Source organism: Homarus americanus, unplaced genomic scaffold, assembly GCF_018991925.1.
Source record: "Homarus americanus isolate GMGI-L3 unplaced genomic scaffold, GMGI_Hamer_2.0 scaffold39155, whole genome shotgun sequence".
NCBI lineage: Eukaryota > Metazoa > Arthropoda > Malacostraca > Decapoda > Nephropidae > Homarus > Homarus americanus.
In genome coordinates, this window is record NW_024737042.1 from 1504263 (window position 1) to 1528486 (window position 24224).

The 24224-nt window shown below is 45.6% G+C and overlaps 1 protein-coding gene across 1 annotated transcript in view; it reads left to right on the forward strand.

Moving 5' to 3' along the window:
• LOC121872555 (protein O-mannosyl-transferase Tmtc3-like) overlaps window positions 1–24224 on the forward strand; it is a gene marked incomplete at its 5' end in the record, with an annotated part of 150091 nt that overhangs the window by 119386 nt on the left and 6481 nt on the right. The window contains 3 exon segments of the mRNA XM_042375361.1: window positions 21065–21137; window positions 22232–22351; window positions 23189–23341. Of these exon segments, the coding sequence (XP_042231295.1) occupies window positions 21065–21137; window positions 22232–22351; window positions 23189–23341 (346 nt within the window).

The following is a 24224-nucleotide window of genomic DNA, read 5'->3' on the forward strand; positions in this document are numbered from 1 at the left end:
CGACTCCTCGACTCCGACTCCGACTCCACAGCCCTGGTATGAACCCAAGTACTTTATTAGCCTCGTTACGAGCAAAAACACATTGTTTACTTGGCTTAAGGTTCCTACTTATCATTACTCCTAAATCTCTCTCGCAGTCGGATTTCTCTATGGCATCGTTGTTCATCTGGTATCTGGTTTCCCTGTTTACATCTCCTATACATACATACATACATACATACAAGGGGTTTATCCATCCATCTTTAAATATAAAAAAAGATAAGCTCTGTACTTTGATGGGGCAGGAGGTGGGTGGTGGGTTGTGTTGGTGGGGCAGAAGGTGGGTTGTGTTGGTGGGCTAGGAGGCTGTGTCATGACTACTGATTGGGTGAAACAAGTCTGGTAAACAAAACACAATGTAGACAGAGGTTGGTCACGTATCAGCTGTTAATTAATTATTATATTTGAGGAACCAGATGACGTGAACACCCAGACGAGCCCAGTAGAGGGTCTTAGGTCAGAACTTATAGATTATTTTTTCACCGTTGACAAAAATAATGACGAATTATCAGGTGAGATTAAGCCACTTTGTTTCTAGGTATTTTTCGTTTGTAGTGATGATAAATTATGAATAATCTTCGCTGACACACACACACACACACACACACACACACACACACACACCAACTTGGTATTGTTATGATAGGCTCTTAAGTATATTCAGTCAACTCACTGAATACTAATCTTGAATGATTGACTCACTGAGAGAACTTTCTGACCTACCTCTACTGACATAGATAATTCCTAGTTATTTTACTTCTGTGTTGTTTCGCACCCTACTGAATTGTTACTTTGGATCACCTGAAGATTAAACTCCTCACCTTATTTCACCTGATGATTAATTCCATCTCCTACCTGAAATGTTAGGTTAGTGTTTAATCATCAGGTGATATAAGCTTGGGTGCACAATCTTCAGGTGATAATTTACTTTTAACATTGAGCTATCCATCACCTGTATTGTTGTAAGCAAGTATAGTTCATCTGTTAATGGCAGAGCGTGGTAGGGCCCTAATAATATCAAGTGCCACGTCTGTCACTAGAAGAAGAGATATTTGGTCAGTGAGGGATAAACTGTTTGGAGGGAGAGGGATACTGTATAATATTTGTCGTGGGAATTTTTGATTTAATATGGTTGTGGTCACAGGTGTGTTAGGTGAGGTGAGGTGTAGCCAATACTGACCTACCTGCACTGACTTACTCCTGAACCCTGACCCTGACACTCCCTGACCTTGGTACTCCCTGATCCTGGCACTACCTGATCTTGACACTTTCTGGAGAGGTGGCTGTAGGTGGGGGGTCAGGAGGGAGAGAAGGAAAGAATGGGGAGGGGAAATGATGAGGGAGGAGAAAGGAGGGAGGGAGAGAAGGGAAAGGATGAGGGAGGGGGAAGGGGAAAGGATGGGGGAGGGGGAATGAGGAAGAAAAAGGGAAAAGGATGGGGGAGGGAGAGGGAGAGGAAGGGATAAAGTAGAGAGAAACACCCCTTTACCCTATCTTCATCCCTTCCTGTGCTTGAACCCTTTAGTGTGGCCGTGGTGCAGGAGGCGACCAACATGCTGCACCAACCATAAAGTGTGAGTCGCCTTTGTTCTGTGGCAGACGGGGAGAAAGGAAGATGGTGACCTTTATAACTCTTCAAGACCCTCTCGACTGTAGAGAGAAAAGCAGCAAGAAGGCGATGACGATGTATGTTAATGGTAGGACGTTAGAAGACCATAGCAGACCAGCCATTGTGTATAACGTTACTTCGGTGGTTGTAAATATCATCTAGAAGGCTGAAGGAAGGAGCCGATCGTCTCCTGAAGTTGAGGTGTTTGATGCTGCTGGGTGTTAGGGTGTGACTGTGTAGTTGTGCCGCCACCATCAACACCAGCTGTGTCATCACCATCACCTCTGACATCATCACCACCACCACCATCTTAGGTATTATCACCACCACCACCACCTCTGGCATCATCATTACCACCACTTCTGACATCATTACCACCATCTTCGGTATCATCACCACCACCACCACCACCTCTGACATCATCACCACCACCATCGTAGGCACCATCACCACTACATAATGGAGGCTTTAGCTTTAACACATTACGCCCACCCGTCTATCTCCCTGCCAGCACCTTCGTCACCATTTGAGGGCTACCTTCCCTAACTCATCATCAGCGAGAGCAGTGAGCCATACACCTTTCTCATTAAAACTTGAAACAATGGTGTAGGCATAGGGAAGCCCTCTCACCTCCCCCCCCCCAATATATGCGTCCTCCTCCCTCCCTCCTCCCTCCCTCACTTCACTATATCTTAGTAAAAGTTGCTTATAATACAAAAAAAAACTTGGGTGTTGGCGATGTATGTGTATTTAAGGTGTATGCGAGGGTGGCAGTGTGTGTGTGTGTGTGTGTGTGTGTGTGTGTGTGTGTGTGTGTGTGTGTACATTCATATTCACGTGTTTTTTTTATACATCAGTAGTTTGGTTCCTACAGAGACTGTCAACACACACCCACCCACCCTAACTCACTCACTCACTCAAACCACACCCACACCACACCCACCCACCCACCCTAACTCACTCACTCACTCATTCTCCACAGTTCCTTTCACACACTACCAATAAGCTGTCTCTGTTGTTTTTATATTATCAGTATGGACGACTCTCACCTCTGACCTAGACTTAATGGCTACCTTAGACATGTTACTATTGATAATCTCAGCAGATCACGTTTCTATTTTCCTCTTAATCTTACCGTCTAGGATTTCCTCACAAACTCAACATCGACTCGTGTCTCCGTTCCAAATGTACACAATCAGAGCTGGCAACATTGGTACTTCATGTCCAGATATCGAGTCATGGCCGGCAATGAAACACTCGTCTCATCCCAGTGTTAAATAAATTGTAGTCCTTATCAGTCCGTAGTTAGTGAATGAAGGCTATAGAGATGGCTTTAGTACTTCCTTCATTCATTCAGGAGTACTGTGTGTGTGTGTGCGTGTGCGTGTGTGTGTGTGTGTGTTATCTGCATTTACTGAGGAGAATAAACTGGTGTTAAGTTTCATTATCGTCACTGGGACTAATAATTGCCACAGAGAGAGAGAGAGAGAGAGAGAGAGAGAGTTATTTGTCTCATTGTGTTAAATCTCATCGTGGCGGTATATAGTTTCTTCTTCTTCTTTCTTTTTCTTCTGTCAACCAACTTCCTCTCATTCCTTTCTCTCTTCCTACTTATTCCATCTCCTTCTCTTTTCCTTCTTCCTCTTCCTCCCTTATTTTCTTCTTCCTTTCTCTTCCTCTTCCTCCCTCTCCTCTTCCCCCTCCTCCTCTTTACCTACCTTCTCTTCCTCCCCCTCTTTTTCTTCCCTTCTTTTCGTCCTCCTCTTTCTCCCCTCCTTTTCCTCCCTCTCCTCTTCCTCCCCTGCCCTTCCTCCCCCATCCTCTTCCTCCCCTGCCCTTCCTCCCCCATCCTTTTCCTCCCCTTCTCCTCTTCCTCCCACCCTCCTCTTCCTACCTCATTTTTCTCTTCCTTTCTCCTCCTCTTCCTCGTATCCGTCACCCATCTTCCATATCCTCCCTAATAAACTTAACTCCACCCAAAGACTGACAGGATAACCTATTAAACTTTTTACAACTTGATTAGTTTGTTTTCGTTTAATCTAATAGAGCGGTATGTAGCTTCCCCTCTTTCCCTCCCCGTTTTCTTTCTTCCTCTTTTTCTTTCCCCTCTTTCTATCCGCCCTTCCCCTTCCCCTCTATCCCTTTTTACAGTGAATAGAAGAATAATGATCATAACAATAAATGACATTATATTATTGCATTGTGGTTTTTGCATTCAGATTTCTTCATTATATCTCTAATTTCTTTTATATTTTATGTGTATTGATAGAAATTTCGTCTTTTATATTCACCAAAGAAAGTATTTTGTTTATATATTTCGCCATAGTAAGACCAGTACATGTATTCTCACCCCAAAAAAATATCTTTACAAAAGGTCCAATAAATTGCAAAATGAACACTCCGACTCCTGTTGTCTCGGTAGGGTTGTCAAAATCCTTCGTCCTTTGTGTTATATTGTCTCACACAAAATCGTAAGGATTCTTTTTAGAGCGAGTACAGAGACTCAAAAATCATTACTTTGCAGCGGTATTTATTTTACCTGCCGCGTTTATAAATTGATCCCATCACCTACCAGAAATGTTATCAGCTCCTGAGGTAATATTCACCCAGCGTCATTGTTAACATGGGGGGAGAGACAGAGAGACAGAGAGACAGACAGCAATACACAGCAAGACAAGACAACACAACAAGACACAGCCAGACAGACAAGAGACAGCAAGACACATCTAGACTCACAAGAGACAGACGGTGGGAAGAAACGGAAACACGACCCGGAAGAGAATGGGAACACGGGCTAGGTGAGGCAGTGTCTTGCAGTAGTCTTGTCTCAACAGTTTATAGACGAGGAGGCTTCAGGTGTACTGTGGACCTAAAGAATATATTCCACTTTATAATTTTTATTCGTTTATTTGTTAACATAGTGTTTAGTTGAAGTAAATAAATTGCTGTATAAATCTATTGAATCAGTAGTGAGTAGGATGAAACTGGGCGTAGTTTCTTGGGCAGCTGTTCTTACAAGACGTATTTATATACAGTTCACAGCCTCTCATCTTAATCCAAAGCAACATGTGTCTCCAGGAACCGTTTGTGGGTGTCCTCTCCTTTGCCTGGTTTAAGTGTGTGTTCCCAGCATCCTGTAACCTCTAACCGAACCCGACCTCCAAGTTATTTTGTTATCCAACCTCTTAAGACTGTTATCCAATTTCCAAGGACTGTTATTCAACCACCTATAGGACTGTTGTTACCCAATATCCTAGGAGCATTTTATCACAATCTCTTGGATACAATATTTTGGCCTCCAAGGACGACCTCCCCAGAAGAATACCTCAGCCTCTCAGGTTAAAGTGAGGCCTCAGGAGCTTTCAGGACCCTCCCCCGAATTAATTAAAAGCTCAGGATACTTAGCAAAATGAAGTCCTCTGGGGTAATACGATAAGGGTATGGTTTGACACGCACGGCCACCCACGCACGACGCACTCCAACCCCTACGCACTCCAACCCTTACGCACGACCTACACCCTCCCACGCACGACCTACACCCTCCCACGCACGACCTACACCCTCCCACGCACGACCTACACCTACACAACGCCAATTCGGGGAGATGGTGTATGGGACCGTTCTGGGTGATGGGGAGAGGAGGAGGAGATGAGGGAGGGGGCGAAGAGAGGAGCAGGGTAAGAGGACTAATGCTGAGGAAGAGAGATGGAGAGGGATGGAGAGAATGATGTTGGAGGAAGTGAAAGATGAAAAGAGGAATTGGGAGAATAATGGAGAAGGAAAGAGGAAGATGATATGAGAGAATAATGATGAAGGAAAGGTAAGGGGAGGAAGAAACGAAGAGGTAGGAGAAGGAGGAAGAAGAGGAGGATCGTGAATGGAAAGAGGAAGATGATGATAATGAGAAAGAAAGACATTTACACTCCATTAAGCAGATTAAATTCACGTTATATTCTGTAAATTACTCTTATAAATTTGGCTTTTATGTACAGAGTATGTATGTATGTATGTATGTATGTATGTATGTATGTATGTATGCATGTAAATATGTCAACCACAATAATATTATACAATTTAATTATCAAATTTCATTTTAAAAAGGTAGCAATTTATGATGTGGGTCAGATTACCAAATTATTGTAAAGGTTTTAAAGTAGTGATGTAAATCATAACCTGACCCAAGAGATAACAACAACATCAACCAAACAAACAAACAACAACGAGAACGACAACAACAGCAAGGTGGCTCTATAAAAAATATACTTTTAATATCATCAACACACACACACACACACACACACACTAAACAAACCGATGGTATCAAACAACCAAACACAGGAAAGACCATTTAAACTCACCGTAAAAACACAAAGAAAAATATACCACTGAAAAGTATGTAAATCAGCTTGAGTAAACTGATAACAGAGGTGAGTATAACCAGAAGGTATATCAGGGTACACTAGTTCAGTATACTGTAATTAGACTTGGCCATGTAGGGGTGACTGGTGCTGGTGGTTATTGTCTGTGTGTGAGTGACGGGGTCAAGTGGTGCCCTACTGTCGAAGATGACCCTAAGGGCACTCATGTACTCGGGTCACAGGTAATGTTCGAATTGTCACTCAAGATCTTCTAACTCTCCGTAACTTGAGATTAGAGAACGTTCAGTATGTAGTAATGTTAATGTTTCGATATAAGTTCTTTGGGTTGTCGCTCAGTCAGTCAGTCAGCCAACCAGTCAGTCAGTCAGCCAACCAGTCAGTCAGTCAGCCAGCCAACCAGTCAGTCACTCAGTCAGTCAACCAGTCAGTCAGTCAGTCAACCAACCAGTCAGTCAGCCAGCCAACCAGTCAGTCACTCAGTCAGTCAGTTAGTCAGCCATTTCTTTACGTCCATACTCAATCTGCTGAGGTCCACTACGATCTTATATCCAGAATGGTCCTGAGCTTGGCATCGAATATCCTTACTGGGTATATGGGGAATGTATATTGCGTCTGCTTGTCCGCCCGCCCGCCCGTCTCTCCCTCCGCCCGCCCGCCCGTTTCTCTGTCTGTCCGTCCGTCCCGCCCATGTTTGTCAGCAGGGTTAGGTATAATGCATACACGTTTTAATGATATTTTGTAAGCTTATTTGTGTATATCCCTGTGTGTGTGTGTGTGTGTGTGTGTGTGTGTGTGTGTGTGTGTGTGTGTGTGTGTGTGTGTGTGTGTGTCCACTTGAGACGAAAGGCGGAATGATGGTAGGAATAAGATGAGAAAGGGGGAGAAGAAGGATAGATGAAGCATAAGTAGTGATGAAGGAGAGAGCGCAGGCATGATGGAGGAAGGGAGAGGGGGAACACAGACATGATGGAAGGAGAGAGAGAAGGAGCACAGGCATGATGTAGAGAGAGAGAGAGTGTCTGTTGTCTAATCAGGCAGGGTGGTTGGTCCGCCTAATCTTCATGGAATAAATCACACATCAAGATTGGTCCGGAATAAATTACTTGTGCCAATCACGTCCAACCCCCGCTGAGGCTCTCCACTGCCTGCTTGTCCTTCAACCACGGCCACCCGCCCACCACCACCACCCTGCAACTACGGCTACCCCTACCACCACCGCCCTACAAAACGGCCACCCTCACCACCACCACCCTGTAACCACGGCCACCCACCCACTCACCCACCACCACCCTGTAACCACGGCCACCCACTCACCCACCACCACCTGTAACCACGGCCACCCGCCTACCACCACCAATCTGTAACCACGGCCACCCACCTCACCCACCACCACCACCATAACCACATGCCCACCACCAGCACCCTGTAACCACACCCAATCACCCACCACCACCCCTGCAACCATAACCACCCTCCCACCACCACTACCACCACCACCCTGCAACCACGGCCACCCATCCATCACCACGGTCACCCATCCATCACCACCCTGGAAACCACAGCCACCCGCCCGCCCACCACCACCACCCTGCAACCATGTTACCCACCCACCACCACCACCTAGCAACCACGCCACCCGCCCACTACCCAGCTACCACACCACCCGCCCACCACCACTACCACCATCCTCCAACCACAACCCCCTGACCCCCACTTGCTGCACCGGTGGTCAGCTGTTGTCATAGACTGTCAGCAGCTGCTTGCTCCGCCAGCTGCTGCTGCTGCTGTTTATGATGATGGAGGTGCTGCTGGCCTTGCTGTTCTGTTGTTGTTGCTACTGCTGCTTGTATTGCTGTTGCTGTTCTTACTGCTGTTGTTGCTGCTATTGCTGTTATTAGCGGCGTTTTTGCAACATCAGCAGTGCTGCTCTTACTGCTGCTGTTGCTACAGCTTTCGTTTTTGCTGTTGTTGCTGCTTCTGCTGTTAATGCTGCTACCAGTACTGTTCTTGTTACTTTTCCCACGTTATTTTTCTCTCACTTGGAGATGGCTGTCGGAGGAGGAGGAGGAGGAGGAGGAGGAGGGAGGAGGAGGAGGAGGAGGAGGAGGGAGGAGGAGGAGGAGGAGGAGGAGGAGGAGGAGGAGGAGGAGGAGGAGGAGGAGGAGGAGGAGGAGGAGGAGGAGGAGGAGGAGGAGGAGGAGGAGGAGGAGGAGGAGGAGGAGGAGGAGGAGGAGGAGGAGGAGGAGGAGGAGGAGGAGGAGGAGGAGGAGGAGGAGGAGGAGGAGGAGGAGGAGGAGGAGGAGGAGGAGGAGGAGGAGGAGGAGGAGGAGGAGGAGGAGGAGGAGGAGGAGGAGGAGGAGGAGGAGGAGGAGGAGGAGGAGGAGGATTACATCTTCCTCTCTCTTCTTTCTTAACACCTTCCTTCCACAGATTTAGGTTGGGTTAGGTTAGGAAGAATAGAAACACAAATGAATGAAATTAAATAATTAGAATAATATCTTCAAATCTTTTTTTGCACCTGAAAAATTATCAATATTTTGTGAATATTTTATTTTCAAGTAAATTTAAGTTAAAAAATGGAGGAAAAAAATCAATGAAATCGATATTATTGTTGTTGCACCCAGCTACAGTTACTCCCAGCTACAGTTACTCCCAGCTACAGTTACTCCCAGCTACAGTTACTCCCAGCTACAGTTACTCCCAGCTACAGTTACTCCCAGCTACAGTTACTCCCAGCTACAATTACTCCCAGCTACAGTTACTCCCAGCTACAGTTACACCCAGCTACAGTTAAAACATCTGTTTTAGCTGTGATTATTTTAGTAAACAGTCACAGCTGCAGCTAAAATTAGTTCGAGGTACAGGTGCTTCATCTGTAGGCAGATTCTTAACCACAGCCACAGCAGCCTGATGGACACACAGGTTATCACAGCAGCCTGATGGACACACAGGTTATCACAGCAGCCTGATGGACACACAGGTTATCACCTGCTTGATGGACACACAGGTTATCACAGCTGCTTGATGGACACACAGGTTATCACAGCTGCCTGATGGACACACAGGTTATCCCAGCAGCCTGATGGACACACAGGTTATCCCAGCAGCCTGATGGACACACAGGTTATCCCAGCAGCCTGATGGACACACAGGTTATCACAGCAGCCTGATGGACACACAGGTTATCACAGCAGCCTGATGGACACACAGGTTATCACAGCAGCCTGATGGACACACAGGTTATCCCAGCAGCCTGATGGACACACAGGTTATCACAGCAGCCTGTTGGACACACAGGTTATCCCAGCAGCCTGATGGACACACAGGTTATCACAGCAGCCTGATGGACACACAGGTTATCCCAGCAGCCTGATGGACACACAGGTTATCACAGCGGTACATTAGTGTTGGGTCGTTAGGGTGGGGGAGGAGGGGGTATCCCCGTGTCACCCAGGCAATGAACAACACATTAAAACCTCATCAAAAATTCTTCATTATTGCCCGAGTCTTACCTTACCAATTTCATAGTTATCAACGACCCAACCCACCAATACCAACACACCTCCACCCATACCATTAACTCTGTGCATTTCCCATTACCCATTAACCCACTAAATCCATTAACCTTCTCAACTAGACTAATCGCTTTTGACTGCATTCCCCATTAGTACCCTGAATACATTTCCCTTCCCAACTAACACCTTTAACTCTTGTATTTCTCACTGGGACACTAATTCCCTTTGCTACCTCTCTCCACCGGCCTCCTCCCCAACTGATCCTTCAACATGGGGGAAATATGAGGCTCCTGTAGTGAGTCTATGAGTGGAGGAATGAGATAGAATGGGTTGGGGAGGATGTGGTGGGGAGGACGATGAGGTGGGGAGGATGATGGGTGGGGAGGACGATGGGAGTGGGGAGGATAGTGGGGAGGATGATGGGGTGGGGAGGACGATGAGGTGGGGAGGATGATGAGGTGGGGAGGACGATGAGGTGGGGAGGATGATGGGTGGGGAGGACGATTGGGAAGGGAGAAGCAGGTAGTTGGGTCAGGCTGTCAGGCAGGTGATGTATGATGAAGTGGTACCTGGGCTTGATTCGTACACACACACACACACACACACACACACACACACACACACACAGTATGTTACTAAAGGTGGTAAGACTCCTGTAGTTAAGGAGTAACACACACCTTAGTGACATCCTTGTCTTCAATACATCGTAAGCTGAGCGTTTTGAGTTTAGAAACACAGGGGAACAATTTTAGTGAGACAGGTGAAGCAGTTCTCGTGAAACAGATAAAAAAGTTGTCAAAGGTGTGGCAGGTCTTACTAGCATGACTGATAGAAACTTAGCACTTTTCTTCTCCTCTTTCTTATTCAAAGCGCTTAGAAGCTTTATAAATTTACTTATTGACAACTAATATAAGTTACTTTTGATTATACGGTTCACAGAAGTTGTTGTTGAACACCTTGTTATGTTGTGGTGGTGTAGCTGCTTCAAGATGTGTTCAAGTTTGTTCTCAGCCTTGAGTTTGGAGTCTGTGTGGATTTTATGAGTTGCCATGTTCCGTCCTCTCTAGCGACCATAGTTTGTCCTGCTAGCGACCGTGTCCGTCCCACTAATGACCATGTCCGTCTCTTTTTTGGGCGGCCAGGCCTCATCATACCACCAAACTTTTTCTCTTCGCGACCAGATGGATGAATGGATGAGAGAGAGAGAGAGAGAGAGAGAGAGCGCAAAAATGTTAGTACCCCCAGCCCCCCGCCCCCCCTTGCCCTAGTGCAGACGCCGTGGGCAGACAGGTTCATATCACCGGCCATACAAATTAATGGTGACAGTCAATTGTGTACAAAGGGTGAGAGGTGAGGGGTGGGTAGAAAAGTGGGGGTGAGGTGAGATACCTCGTTGCACACATTGAGAAAGAGAGAAATTAATAGAGGTACTCCTCCTCCTCCTCCTCTTTCTTCTCTTCTCCCTCTTTGTTCTTCTTCCTTATCTAGCTTCTTTTACCTTCTATCCCCCCCTCCCGCTTCTTCCTCCTATCCCCTCTCCCGCTTCTTCTTCCTCCTCCTCCTCTTCCTCCCGCTTCTTTTTCCTCCTCCATCTGTCCCTACTTTTCCTTCTCCCATCTCCCCCTGCCCGTCCTATTTCTTCTTCCTCCTCCTTCTACTCCTTTCTTTTCCCCTTCTTCCTCTCCTCCTCCCAATTCTTCTTCACCCTCCTCCTCCCTCCTTTTCTTCCTCCTCCATCTTCTTCCTCTTACTCTTCCTCTCCTCCTCTTCTTCCTTTCCCCTCATCCTCCCCACTCCTCCTTCCTCCTCCTCCTCCTCCTCCTCCTTCACAAACTCTCCCAGGTGTTGCTTCAAGTCCCTCTTACTCCTCTCGGTCTCTCTTCTCACAGGTAACTGAGTGACACTGGATCTCATCAAGATTAGGAACCCCAGCTTATATAACCCGATGATTAAACACCTAAATGCTAAATAGGGGGTTTAGGTTAGGTTAGGTTAACGGTGTCTAATCATCAGGTGGAATAAGCTGGGGTTTAAATCTTCATGTGATTCGACGCCACACTGTCTCCCGCGAGGATATTTGTTTATAATAGAAAATTCAAAATAGCCGCCGCCGAAACTTTTATAATAGAAAATTCAAAATAGCCGCCGCCGAAACTGAAAATTGGCTGTTAATTGGCTATTAATTGTCATGAAGACTTGATATTGGTGGCAAACCTTACATTTCCATAGTCAAGGAATCAATTGGTACAAGTATTTCCACAGTATTTTCTGATATTCTGACTTTCAAAATGGCCGCGAACAACACCAGATTTCAGTTGTAACTCAACCAAATATTGACAGACTTGATATTGGGCAAATCCTACATGAGATCAGTGGCATCAAATAGATTCGTAATCAGCAGTGTTTGTTCTACCAGAAACAACAATAAACATTGTATGTACTCTAAACACAACAATTAAACTGTACATGTACTCTAAATACAACGTTCTATGTACTCGAAACAGGACAATAAAACGGTGTATGGACTAAACAGAACAGCAAATGTTGTATGTACTCTAAACATACACCAATTAAACGTTTTATGTACTCCATAACCGGGTACAACAATACACGTAATTAGTGTAGTTTTGGCTGATATAATTCACCTTTGTGTTAGTAGACTGGGTGATGCAGGTGAGTGTGTGTGTGTGTGTATCTCGGATAGGATTGGAACAAAAGCAGGAGAATGAGTCACTATCCTATTAAAGGGAGTTCATCATCCTATAGAGGGGGTGATACTATCCTATAGAAGGGGGTGATACCAAGAGGGGCTTACCATCCTATAGAGGGGGTGATGCCAAGGGGGGCTCACATACTATAGAAGGGGGGGGTTGATAGTCGTTAAGGGGGGACGACCACCATCTTGGAGGTATGGAGAAGGAGGGGGCGAGGGCAGCGTCCTACAGACTAACCTTGAGACAAGCTCCAGGAGGCCTGATAGCTTGGCCTCCCCTACCTCCAGGGACTCCCACCCGTCCGGCCGTCCAGCTGAGAGGTCGTAGTGGCGTGGCGGCCGGTTGACTGGAGATAGAAATACGGTTATTACTTAGCGTTATGTGAGCGTTATAATTGTTTTGGGTATGGACCATGCAGGGAACGTTATGAAGGCCACCTCATAAATCTGCTCCCTCTCCCTCCCTCCCACCTGCTATCTTCCCTCCATCCTGTCTTCCTGCTATCCCTGGCTCACTCCTTCCCTCCTATTTGCCTTCCATTTTGTGTATTATCACTACCTCCCTCCTTCTTTCTGTCCTCCATCCTATTTTCCTTATATCCCTTCTTTATTCTTTCTATCTACCCTCCATCCTTCTACTATTGCCCACCCCTCTCCCCTCCACCCTTTCAATCTTTCTTCTACTTCCCCCACTCCTTTCCACATACCTTCCCTCTCACCTGTCTTCTCTCCTTGCTCTTCTTCTCTCCTCCTGCTCTTCTTCCCTCATCTTTTTACATTTACTCTTGTCATTTACCTTTACTCTTTAGTTTACCTCTGCCTCTATTTTACCTTACGTTAACTTTTTTGGGTTCACTTCTTCTTTCTAGCCGACATCTGCATTTTAGTTATTTTTTTATTCGTTTACCTATGCTTTTTTTTTTAGCTTATCTGTACTTTTTTCAGCTTTTCTCTACTTTTCAGCTGACATTACTTTTTTCTATTTTTTTTAGCTTCCCCGTGCGTTTAACTTTTGTGTTTAGTCCATCTTTACCTTTTTACTTGACTATTTCTAGTTAGCTTTTACTTAAATCACTTTCACATCAAGTAGCTCTTACTGGGAGAGGCTTGGGTGTTAATTTCAGCAATAATAATTGACTTTTTATATCATCTCTATTCTTGTTTAACTTTTCCTTTACTTTCTTTTAATCAGTTATTTTATTATTCGTTCCTACTCCTTAGCTTTCTCTTTCTACGTATTTATAATTTTTGTATTTTAATTAATTTATACTTAATATCTTCCCTCTTAGCTTAATTTTACTTTATATCTACCTGTTTTAGCTTATTTTTACTCTACATAAGTGGGTGGTATAGGTGGGTGTTGAGGGTGGTGGTGGTGGTGGGTGTTGAGGGTGATGGTGGTATAGGTGGGTGTCGAGGGTGGTGGTGGTAGTGGTACAGGTGGGTGTTGAGGGTGGTGGTGGTGGTACAGGTGGAGTGTTGAGGTGAGGTGAGTGTTACAGGTGGGTGATGAGGTGGTGGTGGTGGGTCATTGAGGGTGATGGTAGTGGTGGAGGTGTTGGGGTGGTGGTGGGTGTTGAGATGGTGGTGGTGGTGGTGTGGAGTGGTGTTGAGGTGGTGGTGGTGGTGCAGGTGGGTGTTGAGGGTGGTGGTGGGTGTTGAGGTGGTGGTGGTGGTGGTACAGGTGGGTGTTGGGGTGGTGGTGGTGGTGGTGGTGGGTGTTGGGGGTGGTGGTGGTGGTGGAGTGTTGGGGTGGTGGTGGAGTACAGTGGGTGTTGAGGGTGGTGAGTGGTACAGGTGGGTGTTGAGGGGTGGTGGTGGTGGTACAGGTGGTTGTTGGGGTGGTGGTTGTGGTACCAGGTGGGTGTTGAGGGTGTGTGGTGGTGGTGGTGGTGGTGCAGGTGGGTGTGGTGGTGGTGGTGGTGGTGGGTACATGTGGGTGTTGATGCTGGTGGTGGTGGTGGTGCAGGTGGGTGTTGATGGTGTGGTGTGGTGGTGGTGGTGGTGGTACAGGTGGGTGTTGATGGTGGTGGTGGTGGTGGTGGTGCAGGTGGGTGTTGATGGTGGGTGTGGTGGTGGTGGTGGTGTGGTACAGGTGGGGCCGAGGGAGGACTGAGGGACGTCGTGGGGAGTGGAGAGCGGATCCTCGGGGGCGGAATCCTGCTGGGCGACCCTGGACGTGCTGCGGGGGCCGGCGCCGCCGCCCGCCCCTCCTACCTAGCCGCCCCACCACCCCATCATGACACCCCCTCACGTTTTAGTATATACCGGCCCTTTCCCAGATTGGTCTCTCTCTTCGTTATCTTCCATTTAAAAGCAATCCGGGCATCTCCCGGTGGGCGTCTTGGCCCTGACACACCGCGCGCAGCCAAGCACCTCCCCGTTACCAGACCAGCCTCACTAGCCCAGCCTCACAGGCACACATGAGCTTAAGAAAAGAAGCCTAAATTACTTTACGTATTTTCCTCGTCCAATTGATCTTAATCTTTATGATGTAATCACTCAAAACAGATGGGTAAAATATCTAATGACTGTTGCAAGTTGCATAATGTGTCGGCTGGAGCCCCGCACCTGTTAACTACAACGCCTGGCCAAACTCGACATTCTCCACTACCCACGCAGCCATGGTGAACCCCGGGGGGCTGGTTGTATTGTTAAAAAGGTGATACCATGATCACAGTCCGTCTGGGAGTATGAAACATGTCCGTGGTGCGGCTGTGTGTACAAGCTCGCCCCTTGTTTATTTTACCTCTAAATAAACTTATGACATGTGTCCTAAAATTATATCCTTTATACGTGGATGTAAATTGGCATGTAGTAATTTAGGAACCTTTGACACGAGGCAATAGGAACGTTGTGTTCTGTCAGCCCATATGGACACGAACACGCCAGGCTCCCTCCACCGCCGCTGTGTGATAACCTCAGGAGGGGACAGCCCCTGGCGCTTCACACACTCGCCATAAGCATTAGTGATGAACGTCCGCTAGCTGGTAGATAGTGTAAAGCTCGTTGTTAAAGCCGTCACCTGAGAACTAAAAAACTGCCTTTCCAGTCTAAACCAAACTCGTCGTATCTAACTCTCGGGTAATTTGAGTCAAGCGAGTTTAAATAAGGTGGTGGATTTTTTCCAAGAGGTCACCCAAGCAAGAGAAAATCCTGCCTGAATCTAAGTTTAGTCTGTTAGGCTTTGTTTGACTGGGCAGTATTTATAAAGAAATTCTTCCTGATCTCCCTCCGGTTATAGCGACTTGGATCGTCAGCATTTCCTCACAGACGATTGTTGATAAAGAATTTTCCGTAACCTTGCTGTAATTTGAGTGAACACTTTTATATAAAAATTTAAAAAAATATATTCTCGTCTTTATAATTGACCAGATAGACTGACACTTCTGTAGAGGTTAGTTTCAGCCATACTTGTATAAATTTCACGCTTTCATTATTTTTTTTTAACTTAGTGTTTTGTGATATACCTGAATCTTCCGGCAATCACTGACAGTCACAACTCCGTCATGTCTACAAGTCTTAATCACCATCACTGTTTGTTGTTGCTGCAGCCATCACTTGTAAACATGTCGGGAAGTAAACAGAGATAATTCCTAAACCTCGTCAGCGACTGTCATAAAATTTTGCCTTATCAACCGACTCCCTCAAGCAAAATGAGCGTATCATTTATCGTTTATTTTTGGGCTATACATAATTGATCATCTTTTGACTTTAAGGTGTAGTGAGGTGAGGTACAAATGAGAAAGGTAACTGAGACAACACTAGAAAAGTTTCCACCATCCAGTGCGAGATAGAAAAAAATAACTGACAAGAATCTCGATGGACGCCATTTGTATACCCTGACACTCGTGTTTATGTTAAGAGGTTTTGACGAAGGCACATAAGTAACCCACAACACTAAGGATGGACCACACGACCCTCTTATATCGTACATCACCGACTGTTACTTTAATTGCTGCAGTTGTGGCTATTACTCGACATGAGGAGGACCTGTTGGTAATATAAAGTATATCTGAAATCATGGAACCGAACCCGAGTTTTGGTACTAAAAACTGTGGGATGGGATGGGATCTTTGATTAAGTTAGGTTAGGTTAAGTTAGGTTAGGTCAGCATTAGATGAAATAAGCTGAGGGATAATATTCAAGGGACCCGAGGATTCACTCAAATAATTAATATCAAGAGAGTCAAGTAGTTATTATTTTATAAATTTCTAAAATATTTCACCAATTAAATCTGCTGTAGATGGACTGCCTCTGTGTTCATCACTTTCAATTGTTTCATCTCTAGAATATAATTATATGGCAGGAATCAGGATGTACACTACTCGGTCGTAATGAGGAGGTGCTTGATAATAATTAGGAGTTAATTAACAATAACAATGAGGGCTATAGGCTCCTGTATAGACAAACACGACGATTCTACCTTATTAAACCTCTCTTGCTCTGACCTGTCATGAACATAATTAATTTTGATGTATAATTTTATTTATATATATATATTTTTTGCGAAGATCACCTTGTATGAGTTAAAGTACCGAATACTAGTAACATGTTTAGAGCGAACTAAGTTATACACTCACTCACTCACTCACTCACTCACTCACTCACTCACACACACACGCACGCACGCACACACGCACGCACGCACGCACTATTTACAATTAGAAACAAATAATTCATATGAAGACGAAGGGAGGCGTGTGGTGTCCCTGTAACCTCCTGTGGCCATGAGAAGACTAGGAAGGGTAGGTCAGAGTGAGAGCCCTGTGTGGCCATGGGGGAGGAGAGAGAGTAGGAAGCAGGCGAGGGAGGGTGTTGACCTGGCAATGCATGGTGGTGGTCTTGCCCCGTGGCGACGTGTCTGCATGATGTATGCCTGTTGCTCGCCGACGCTGCTTGGCCGAGGAGGTGCTGCAGGTACGGCAGTAGGGTGCGGCCAGAGAGAAGACGGAGGTTGGTTGGGGAGCCGGAGTACAGGTGGTGATGGGGCGTGGGTGGTGGCGGTGGTGGGGGCGTGTGGGTAATGTATGACGTGTGTGTCGGTGTGGGTTGTTATGGGTGCAGATAGTGCAGGAAAGGGGAGGTTCGGCCCGCCCCCGGACTCTCTCCCTGTAATCTACCTGTCCCCACCCGCGAGTTACGAGGAGACCCCCGCGCGCCACTCAGCAGTGCCCGGCCGCCGTCATCATCAGTATCTCTCTCTCCTTCTCCGCCGCCGACCCAGCAACATTCACCCACCGAGACATCTCTAACCTGCCTCTACATTAACAAACTCTTCATTTCTTCAGATATATAACCCATAGTATCTTGTTTTGCACACCAAGGTATTTGGGGGAACTCATCTATTAAAATAACGAGATAGAATTAACACTTGTTGGTAAGGATTTGTTATTTTGATCATGGGTTTAATATTACGGTTCTTTAAGCATCTTTTAAAGTCAGGTCTAGCAAGAGATCCCGTTTAAGTAGGCTGTCAGGCATCTATTAGCGACAACATTATATCACGGCTTTGATCTGGGCAAAGTTAGAGCTGGTGGGAGGAACATTACAGAGCCTCATGTGTCATTAAAGTGACGCCACGTATTGTGAAGACACAAGAGGTTGAGTAAAGTATTCTAACATAACACACGTACACGGTCATGGCTCAGCTCTCAAGTCTCAGCTAAGGTAGGGAATGTGTGTTGTATCCTCCAGAGGGAGTACGTGGACAAATGGGCGTGGTGGTGCTGGATGGGCGTGGTGGTTCTGGGTGGGCGAGGTGGTGCTGGATGAGTGTGGTGGTACTGCTGGTTGGGTGGGCGTGTTGGTGCTGGATGGGTGAGCGTGGTGGTGCTGGATGGGTGGGCGTGGTCTCCTGGTTGACCGTGATGGGGCGTGGTAGGTCAAATGACAATTGAACAGATCGTGTTTGGGCGCATTTGGTATGGCATGGAGAGAGAGAGAGAGAGAGAGAGAGAGAGAGAGAGAGAGAGAGAGAGAGAGAGAGAGAGAGAGATGTAAGTAGGCAGGGAGAAAAGGTGGAGAGGACAGACGAGGAATGCGTCAGGGGAAGGGGAAGCAACCTGGCTGTAAGTTATAAGGTTGACTCCTGGTAAGACTGAAGGCAGTGTGAGCCAGTTGTGTGTAGAGACAAGTGGAGGGGAGGAGATCGTCGTCAGTAGGGATGATGCCTCATGTGTTGTGGGGTAACACAAGAGCACTACTGATGTGACTCTTATGGAAACACTCACAATAAAACTACTTGATGTTTATCTTGTAAGAGAAAAAATACTCCAGGTGAACACGAGAACACCAACTTTAGCCAATCCTGTTGACTTGAGAGAGTTAAAAAAAATCTGAACAAAGCCTTTTTCTCTCCTTTATCAACTTAAAAAAGTAATTGTCATCTTTGCCGACAATGGAAGAGTAAATGCCATGTTGTGGCAGGTATAAAAGTGTAATTGTGATGGGACGGCGGCGTAACAAGCTTCATTGTTTCTTGAGAGGCGATTACACGGCGGGTCGCGGTGGCCGTCAGCGAGGCTGCCTCGATCACTTTCTTGGCCGAGTTGAAGTCTCCGTCGCTGGCAGCCACCTCCCTCCATCTGCCCGCTGGAGATACTGAACGGTGTAACTCACTCCAAAAAGTATCTTCACGGAAAGGTCCGATGAATTCCAAAATGAACACTGTTAATCTTATTGTCTCGGTGGGGTTGTCAAAATCCTTCGTCCGATGTCATATTATCTAACACAAAATCGTAAAGATACTTTTGGTCGCGAGTTTACAAGACGAGGCTATAAACATAACAGTAAAGAGATGAAGAGTTTGACAAAATACACCGAGAGACGTTAATTATTTTCTTATAATTGAATTAGTGAATATATCACAAACAAAATTATACAATTACTCCCCCCAAAAAATTACAAATTGCTGAACAAGAGAAAGAAAAAAAAATGAAACGAAATATGAGAGGCAATCACACTGACACACACCTCAAACACTCGAGCAACAGCCAAGGAGTCTGACGTCAAGGAGACAAGGGCGAGCTTACAGGTGTGGTGGAGCACATTTAACATAATCAACGCCACACTAACATAATCAACGTCACACTAACATAATCAACGCCACACTAACTTACCCAACGCCACACTAACATAATCAACGCCACACTAACATAATCAACGCCACACTAACATAATCAACGCCACACTAACATTATCAACGCCACACTAACATAATCAACGCCACACTAACATAATCAACGCCACACTAACATAATCAACGCCACACTAACATTATCAACGTCACACTAACATAATCAACGCCACTAACATAATCAACGCCACACTAACATAATCAACGCCACACTAACATAATCAACGCCACACTAACATAATCAACGCCACACTAACATAATCAACGCCACACTAACATAATCAACGCCACACTAACATAATCAACGCCACACTAACTTAATCAACGCCACACTAACATTCAATGCCACAATAAAATATTCAATACACACACACAGGTGTTAACAGGCTGTGTCTTCAAGAATTAGGAACCACTGATCTACACCTGTATGTATTGTGTATAGTTGTGGACGTGTTTAGATTCAGGTGACGGGGTTAGAAGAGGTGTAGGTGGGGTAGGTAACGTGAGGAAGAGGTGTAGGTGGGGTAAGTAACGAGAGGAAGAGGTGTAGGTGGGGTAGGTAACGAGAGGAAGAGGTGTAGGTGGGGTAGGTAACGAGGGGAAGAGGTGGGTGGGGTAGGTAACGGAGGAAGAGGTGTAGGTGGGTAGGTAACGAGAGGAAGAGGTGTGGTAGGTAACGAGAGGAAGAGGTGTAGGTGGGGTAGGTAACGAGAGGAAGAGGTGTAGGTGGGTAGGTAACGAAGAAGAGGTGTAGGTGGGGTAGGTAACGTGAGGAAGAGGTGTAGGTGGGGTAGGTAACGTGAGGAAGAGGTGTAGGTGGGGTAAGTAACGTGAGGAAGAGGTCTAGGTGGGGTAAGTAACGAGAGAACGGTGTAGATAAGGTGGGTAGCGGGAGTGTAGGTGGACAGGTAAGGAGTCCTGAGTGGTGAGGTGGTGTGGGTCTGGCCAGGCGCTACTCACTGGCCCCCCACCGCTGTGGCTCAGACCAGGGCGTACCGGGTCCCTCTCCGCCCGTTTCTATACACAGCACACTCACTCCTCTACTACATTTGTCACTGTTTTAAAACTCTAGGTGATCTTAACACCAAGATCCAGGTCACTTACTCGGCGGTAATGCAGTGGCAGGTGGGTGTTGTGTTGAGGATGATGGGCAGGTGTTCGTGTATCGGGTTGGTAGGTAGGTAGCCACACCGCCCTCTGCCACTGTAATGTAAAGTGGTTAGAACCCACCACAGTATTATCTCTATACAACAGATTCATGTAACCGCTCAGAGTTCTATTATTTGTGAAACCGAGGTGGCCGCTGGCGAGGTGCAGATGGTCTTCAGAGACAGCAGATGGTGGTAGTGTGCGGCCGAGATGCCAGCAGGAGATGGCACAGTACAGGTGGAGATGCTGACCACGTGTTAAGAGAATTAAACAATACAGTTTAAACTGAAGGATGATGTGCATCTGGCGTAGAATACAAATAAATTATGTATTCCTGTAACATTCTAGTCACATGGAAAGTCTGACTAGAGACATTTTCAACCAGACATAATATTTAATAATATTAAACATTAATGCTTATGATTTGTACTCTCACTTTTCAGAAATAAAGATTATTGTAAGATTTTGTACCTGTGTGTTTCTTGCCAAACCAAACGTAACCTTTGTGTGTTTGTGTTGCAGAACGAAGGAGGCGCAGGAGGTGTATGAGCGGGCCCTCTTCTACGACAGCACGAACCCAGACATCTATTATAACGTAAGCCCACACCTCATCCACCTCCCCAGACAACTTTTTGAATTTAACATTAGGTGGACTTCCATATACGGCATCCCTTAACAAACAATTGTCACCTTATGTACAGGAATAATGGTATACATCACTAGAGACATAAAAAGGATTCATTTTCTATCAACCCAATCAAACCTAACCAACACAACACATAAGTACTTAACATTTTAATATTTATGCTTTGACGAGTGTCAGCCTGTCTGTACGTACAGTAGCTAAAGCAACTATCTGTGCAGGTGGGGGTCGATATGCTACCAAATTTTACGTGTGACTAGTGACAGCCCTCATATACCAATATTTATCGTCCATGGTCTCATATTGCTTCCCACAAAGTATGCACAGATAGTTATTTTAGCTATTTTACATGAGGTATGGTTTTCTTCAAAAGACCTGTTGATCACAATTTGTGGTACAGGTGTGTGAGCAGCAGGTGTAGTGATGATTGGCAGGTTTTGTGTGGCTGGTGAAAATGTGTATGCTACAGGTGTGTGGGTTTATTATATTGTTAGTGGTAAAGATGCAGTAGGAGTTGTGTTAGTGGTACAGGTGTGTTAGTGATATAAGTGTGTGAGTAGCAGGTGTTGTGTTCATGGTACAGGTGTGTTAGTGATATAAGTGTGTGAGTAGCAGGTGTTGTGTTCATGGTACAGGTGTGTTAGTGATATAAGTGTGTGAGTAGCAGGTGTTGTGTTAGTGATGCAGGTGTGTTAGTGATATAAGTGTGTTAGTAGCAGGTGTTGTGTTCATGGTACAGGTGTGTTAGTGATATAAGTGTGTGAGTAGCAGGTGTTGTGTTCATGGTACAGGTGTGTTAGTGATATTAGTGTGTGAGTAGCAGGTGTTGTGTTCATGGTACAGGTATGTTAGTGATATTAGTGTGTGAGTAGCAGGTGTTGTGTTCATGGTACAGGTATGTTAGTGATATTAGTGTGTGAGTAGCAGGTGTTGTGTTAGTGATGCAGGTATGAGATGAGCAACAGGTATTGTGTTACGGATACAAGTGTGAGTGAGAGTTGTTGCGTTGGTGTTGAGATATGGAAGCAACAGATGTCATGTTGCAGCTTGGCGTGGTGTTGCTAGAGCAGGGGCGGGCCCAGCAAGCATTGGCGTACCTGGACAAGGCCTTGGAGATGGACCCAGACCACCAGCAGGCACTACTGAACTCTGCCGTGCTCATACAGGTAAGGTCCTCATACTTCTTTCATTCACTCATGAATCTTCCTCCTCCTTAACTTTCTTTACTCCATCTTGACCTCTAGTATTTGGCCTCTTTCATCCTGGCCTCTTTCCTCCTCCTTGACCTCTTGTGTCTGGCCTTCCTCCCCCTTGACCTATTGTGTCTGGCTTCCCTGCCCTTGACCTCTTGTGTCTGGCCTCCCTCCCTCCTTTAGTGTCTGGCCTCCCTCCCTCCTTTAGTGTCTGGCCTCCCTCACTACCTGGCCACCCTCACTACTTGGCCACCCTCACTACTTGGCCACCCTCATAAATTCAGGGCCCCTCACTGTCAAACTTCCCTTATTGTATGGCCCTCCTCTCTCTCATAATATCGAGGTTATCACACCACCTTTGTTAGTAGCTAGATGGTAATTAATTAATTAATCTGCTGCGTGTACTTGAAGAATATGTAACCTCATAGTGTTTGTATTTTGTTCCTAATTCTATACTTTATAATAATGTTAAACAAGATGTGTAAACTTGTTTTATCACCTCAAGGGAATTAAGTCACTTGTTCTTTGTACCTAAATCGTATCAGCTGAAGATCAGTTCCCTCATTTCACTCTAATCTAATCTAGCCTAGCCTAACATAAACCTAAATTAAACCATAATAATGTTTATGTTAGAATGTTTAATCATCAAGTGAAATTAGCTGCAGTGGCTATTCTTCAGGTGATCCCCTAAATCCTTACTTCATGATATATTAACCCCCAAGGAATTACCTGTAATTGGTGTTAGTATCCATTAATTACCTGTATACCAGCTCATAATTATTGGCGACATAACAAATCTTTAACCTGTAGGAGTCCGGGAACGCTGAGTTACGGCCATTGGCGTACCAGCGGCTCCTCAGGCTGGTGCAGCGGGACCCCCTCAACGAACGCATCTACTTCAACCTGGGCATGATAGCTATGGATGACCGCGACTACCGTAACGCCGAGAAGTGGTTCCGCAAGGTGGGTGTTGGTGACTACTTCTAATAATAATGCATATGTATTTTGTAAATTCGTCATACAAGTTTACAATTGCTTTGACATCCATATACAGTATATAAACAATGCAGGTACAGTATACAGTTCGGCATGTGTACAGACAACGCAAGTATAGAGTGTACCTAGACGGTGCAGATATACAATTTCCAATGTACTGTTGGCATCATAGCCATTGAGGAAATTTTTGGTGGCTCAAAACACCGGGCATCTTATCGAGTTTGTAGGTGATTCAGTCATGAAAAAATACTACTTAATACCTTCAGGATGTGCGAGATGTCTCCAGCGGCCACAATTTTATCACGTCCTATGATGCCAACTGTACCTGGACAATGCGGGTATAAAGCAAGAGTAAACAGTAAGGCAATTCAACCAAACCCTCAAGGCTAAGACACGACAGTGTATCAAATGTGTTCATTGAAGCTAAGAATATTATTGAGCTCCAGTGACAGTTTAGTATAATACGTGTATGAGGATACCATCTTGTTATTAACCTAAGCTAACCAAAGCTAGTCACACGTAAGCTAATTAACCAAACATACCCAACCGCTACATAATTAATTATACCTAATTATCTAATACTTACACTAAGATAATTTACTGAACCTAGCCTAACGTAATAAACCCGCGGCTAGCCTAACCTATCCTAACTAACCAAAGTAAAATCAATCCATGTCATGAGAAGCATATCATCAGACGCTGTGTGGACAAGGAGAAAACAGCGTCACCATATTTCGTACAGTGGTGGTTGACAATACCATAGGGAAGGTCCATAGGGAAGGTCCATAGGGAAGGTCCCGGTAACAATTAAACGATGTTCAGTTTTTCACGTTTTAAATATTCTTCTCTT